General features: G+C 34.7%; 1 protein-coding gene across 1 annotated transcript; it reads left to right on the top strand.

Annotated features, from left to right (window-relative positions):
• Positions 1–2,419: 2,419 nt before the first annotated feature.
• Positions 2,420–5,174, top strand: l(2)34Fd (nucleolar protein 10 lethal (2) 34Fd). Its single transcript, XM_073966916.1, has 4 exons — positions 2,420–2,804; positions 2,882–3,283; positions 3,347–3,772; positions 3,831–5,174. Exons 1-4 carry the CDS (start codon positions 2,739–2,741, stop codon positions 5,079–5,081), a joined length of 2,145 nt encoding a protein of 714 aa, XP_073823017.1. The 5' UTR covers positions 2,420–2,738; the 3' UTR covers positions 5,082–5,174.
• Positions 5,175–5,546: the final 372 nt, after the last annotated feature.

The following is a 5,546-nucleotide window of genomic DNA, read 5'->3' as shown; positions in this document are numbered from 1 at the left end:
GCTTACTTTCTCACACACACATAACCGAAAAATAGCGAAATTTCTATTTATTTCAATGAATTTCAGATTAGGGGTTGTTATTCCGATAATATCGATAGGTAAAACTATCTATCGATATTGAATTTTTAAATAACAATCGATATTATCGATAGTGCCATCGATTTTTTGCTAGCTCTATACAGAATCCCTCTACTGGCAGCAATAGCTCTGTTCCTTTACGTGCAAGAATCTTCAAGTTTTTCATATTTTTACTCGAAAAGCGTTCCTTAACTTCAGACACCATACAATTCATTTGGAAGCAGATTACAACTTTTACTATTTTTGCGGGTTTTACTACTTTCAAAAGTAAAGGAACAGACCAAATGTCAAAAAACAAACATAGTTGCTTAAAAAACAAATAACAAAGTAAATTTCACTGCTTTTTATTTTTTTATTTCACTGGTTTAATCTTTTATTATTTTATTTCTTTTTATTTTGTTTTAACAAAGCGCGTAGTTTTTTTCCCTTTTGCCTTAATACCCCGGTACCACTTAACTTGATTAACCCATTGGGTTTGGATTTCAAATGTCAATTCCATAGCGCAAACGGTAAATAAATCCTCTCGAAGTGGGTTAACCCGTCAAAAAACTATAGTGTAACCGTACTATAATTGTCAAATAAATGTCAAATCAGCAGTTTGACAGATTTTCGACTTTTTACTCAACGACATTTGTCGAGCAGAAAGTAGTAAAAGAGAAAAGCTGGGTACACATTGTCAGTTTTGAATGACAGCTTTGTTGTTGCTTGCTAGTGTGGCCGTTCATTTTTGTCATTCATCATGCAACCACAAAATGTTTTGTGGTTGCTGGACGGTTTGACAGTTATCGATAATTGCGAAATATCGACATTCAAAACTGACAATGTGTACTGCACTAAAGCAATTTTGGCTATCTCTCCGCTCTCACTATCTTAAAAATTGCTTCCAGTTTTACTACTTTTTGGGTTTAAGAATCGCTTTCCGAGTTAAAAATGGTAAAACTTGAAGAAACGTTAATGTCCAATTTACATTAGCAACTTTTTCGTCATTTAGAGCTGATTCGTCATTTATTTGCTAAAACAGGCAACATTTTGCATCATTTGCCATACAAAAATAAATGACGATAGCTGCGTCATTTATTCTAAACAACGCACGAAAACACCATACTATTATACGCAACCCTGCTTTTTCGTCATAAACTACCAAAAAATGCAACTGTTTTATGATGTCTTTGTTTGTTTGTGTGTGTTGTAGAAAAACAAAAATACTAAAAAAATAACAAAAGTGAAAATAAATGGTTAAAAAACTTGCAAAAATTATGTTTTTTTGTTTTTGGAATTAATTGAAGTTATTTGATACACATTTGTGTTGTGAATTTCCTATTTTTCAGAATAAATATATTGTGTGTTTGTGTTATTGTATAAGTGTGTATGTGCGATTGTGTGTGTAAGCAAATGACGCAAAAAAACAGATGTAAATACACTTCATTTGATTCTAGGATTTCGTAAAACGAAATCATTTAATGTGCATATGTAAATTGGACTTAACGTAAAGGAACAAAAGCTTTGTTCCTTTACTTTTTTAATGGTAAGGGTGCAAGATCTATTTAACAGGTCACGTAAGTAGCACAACAACAACTCTATTTTGGCCGAAAATTCTTCAATATGTCAAAATGTTTGTTTACGTTTTCATACAATTTATTCACAATAACAAGATATTTGACAGATTGAAACCAATCAGCTGGCCGTTTTACGCCTCCTTATAATTTCATCATGTAAGGGTGGTAAAAGAGAAAAGTGTCAAAAATGCTCTCTCGTGAACATTTTTACCAGAAAAGTAAAGGAACGGAAAAAATGGTAGATCTGGCAGCAATGTCTAAAAGAAACATAAAAAATCAATTTTCGTCTTTTATTTCACAGTTTTTAATTTAGTTTTGTCAGCGTTCGACTTTTTCTTCTGTTTTTCGTCCATTTTCTGTTTCATTGTGAAATAATCGTCAAACAAAAGTCGAAAAATCAGTTCTGCCATTTTTTACCTGCAGAAATTTTGCTGGTAGCCTGTGGTAGAAGAGAAAGCCATTTTCGCTCATGATAGTAGCTTCTTGCAGGTTCTGGAACAGATGAGCTGAAAAACACCTCTATTATAAAACATATGAGCTGTGTTCCAGAACTAAAAAGTTTTTACAATTTTTACGACTTTTACACATTTTACTCGAAAAAGCGTTCCCGTACACAAAAAAGTTGTAAAATGTTCACTTCTCTTTAAACAAAAATGGCGCTGAATGACGCTCTCTTTAAAAACTTTTTACACGTCAAATTTGGGCGAGTAAAAAAATAGTAACATGGTTGCCGGCGTCTGATTGGCTGATACGCCGACTTTGACATTTGTTTCAGTTTTTTTGACGTATTTTCCATTTTTCCGTTCCCGAACTTTTTGAAAAAACTTTTTTGTGACAACAATTTTTCTCTCTTTCTCTCTTTTACGAGTTTTACTATTAAAAAGTACGGGAACGAAGCTATGACTTTCGATAGCATTCTCTTTCTCGATAAATCATTTGTTTATATTATCGAAAATCGATACACAACGGTCGTCCACGTTTTTCTGTTTACATTCATTGGGGAGAGCTTTGAAGTAAAATCTAATTTACAAAACTAAAATTAAAATTTGTTATTAGCGTTAAAATAACAATATAAACCAGAAATAAGTCACAACATATGTAAATATGTTTGTGAACGAGGTGAATGATGTTAAAATCTATAATCTTAGTGCGGGTAAATCGGTACCAGAAGTAAGTATCCTCCTCCATCAAATTTTCTGCTTGGTTTTTTAATTTTTTTGTGACCAATAAATTTCTTCCTCTTGCAGTGGCTTACAGATCGCCGAAAAAGATCCCAACTCATGAAAAAGGTTGACTCACGTCGCCAAATTGAGTTGATACAGGATTTTGATATGCCTGGAGTGTGTACGTCTATACGTATGTCTCCAGATATGCAATACATTTTGGCTACGGGAACATATAAACCTAGGGTGAAATGTTTTGAAGTCAGTAATTTATCTATAAAGTTTGAAAGATGTTTTGACTCGGAAGTAACCACCTTTGAGGTGATCAGTGATGACTACAGTAAAATGGTGTTTCTGCAATGTGATCGTTATGTGGAGATACATGCTGCCCATGGACGCCACTACCGTTTACGTATCCCCCGATTTGGTAGAGATATGAAATATCACAAGCCATCATGTGATTTGTTTATTGTGGGAACGACTAAGGTAATTCATTTTATTTGCAATGAAAAATGTCATTGAAGTTAACACATACGTTGTGTCTTCTAGGAAATCTATCGCCTGAATTTGGAACGTGGGCAATTTCTGCAACCCTATGAATCCGAAGCTTCATGTATAAATGCCTGTGATGTTAGTTCCGAGCATGGTTTGTTAATGGTAGGCACCAAAGAGGGCACCGTTGAGGCCTGGGATCCCAGAACCAAGACGAAATGTTCCACATTAGATGTGGCCATAAAGTTACCAGGTGTTAAGGAATTTCCTTCAGTGTCGGCATTGAAATTTAAAGATGGCCTGCATATGGGCGTGGGTACAAATTCTGGTCATGTCTTGCTTTATGATATTCGATCAAAAGAACCTCTGCTAGTTAAGGATCATTTGAATAAGGTGCCGATAAAACGTCTGGCCTTTAATCAAAATCACAATGCCGTTTATTCCTTGGATGAAGCCATGCTGAAACTGTGGGATGAGCAAACGGTAAGAGGAAAGATAATGCGTCTATAAGTAGAAATAATTTAATTGCATTTAATTTCAGGGCAAACAAATTGCTTATATTGAATCAACCTCATCCTTTAATGACTTCTGTACTGTACCCGAGACTGGCATGTTCTTCTTGGCCCAAGAAGATGTGAAAATGTTAACCTTCTATGTACCGGCCATGGGCCCTGCTCCAAGATGGTGTTCCTTCTTGGATAATCTAACTGAAGAAATCGAATCAGAAGTTGTGGAGAATATGTACGACGATTATCAATTTATTACCCAAAAGGAATTGGAAGAATTGGGTCTGGATCATTTGATTGGCAGCAATTTGTTAAAAGCCTACATGCATGGTTACTTTGTTGATGTTCGTTTATATAATCGTGCCAAATCGATTGTGGATCCCTTTGCCTTCGAAAGATTCCGCAAGGAGAAGATACGTCAAGAAATTGAAAGCGAACGTAAACCACGCTTGCAACTTAGTAGTAAACTACCCAAGGTCAATCAAGAATTGGCCCTCAAAATTATTGAAGAACAAACCAATCCCACGGCCAAACAAACAGCCAAACAGGTACCCAATCTCTTGGAAGATAATCGTTTCAAGGTCATGTTTGAAAACACCGACTTCAGCATTGATAAAAATGCTGAGGAGTATAAACTTTTGGCACCAGTTCTCAATCGTTTGGAGAAATCTAAATTGAAGGAAATCAAGAAACGTATTGAAGTGGCCCGTGTCAATGAGTTACATGAAGAGGAGGCTAAACCCCATGAAGACAGTGATAATGATGAGGATTTGTTTGGCTTAGACAAGAGTGATGATGATGAAAACAATTCCTCAGAAGCTGAATCATCAGATGATGAAAATGTCAAAGAGTTTGCCAAGGAAATGAAGAGGGCCTACAAAGATGTTAAGAAACAGCGAAAGGAAGAACTTGAAGAAATGGATGTGGAAGAAGATAGGGAAGCAAAGAGTTCCCAACAAGCCAAGCCTAGAATTAACAAAACACCACAGACCAATGGTGTTAAACCAAAAGAATTCAAAATGTATTCCCTACAATCTTCGGCTGAAATGAGTTCGGTAAAACGTGGCATGATGAAGGTCAGTCTTGCCGATCGTGTTTCCAAGGTAGAAGAAACTAATTCTAAAGTACAAACCATTGGTTCATCGGGTAATCGTCAAATGACCTTTGAAATGAAAAAGAAAGATTTGCGCAAACGTGAATTACAAATGAAACAACATCGGGAAGAACGTAAAAAGCTAATACGACCTATAAAGTCGTTAAAATTAAAGAAAGTTAATTTTAAGTAAATAATTTGTTTTAATTTATACAATAACATTTTTTTTTTGTAGTATAAAGTTTAGATTTGTTTTTGTAACTAAAATAAAGATAGTTTGAAAACATTTAAAAGCTTTTCAATTATATCTATACCCAGGCAGCATTTTTTGAAATTTTTAATCAAGTTCAAATCTTTTTGATCCGACTGCACAATTAAAAAGCTGGAATATGAACTCATTTTCTGATCATAATTGACTCCATTGTCGGGAGAAAAACGTAACCTCAGGCGGCATTACTAAACAAATCGCAAATGAGTCTTCCTCTCATCACTTAGCTGTTCAAAATATGATCAGAATATACATAATTCTTATATCATCATCATCATCACTTTTCAAACACCTGCATGACCCTTTTTTGATTAAGCATTTTTCAATCTCCAGATGATCAAAATGTGACAATAAATAACGAAAAAATAGTCATATTTTAATCGCCTCAAC

Source organism: Musca autumnalis, unplaced genomic scaffold, assembly GCF_047663935.1.
Source record: "Musca autumnalis isolate F117 unplaced genomic scaffold, ASM4766393v1 scaffold_2, whole genome shotgun sequence".
Classification (NCBI taxonomy): domain Eukaryota; kingdom Metazoa; phylum Arthropoda; class Insecta; order Diptera; family Muscidae; genus Musca; species Musca autumnalis.
Note: the sequence above shows the minus strand (reverse complement) of the source record. Positions and strands in the feature narration are given on the sequence as shown.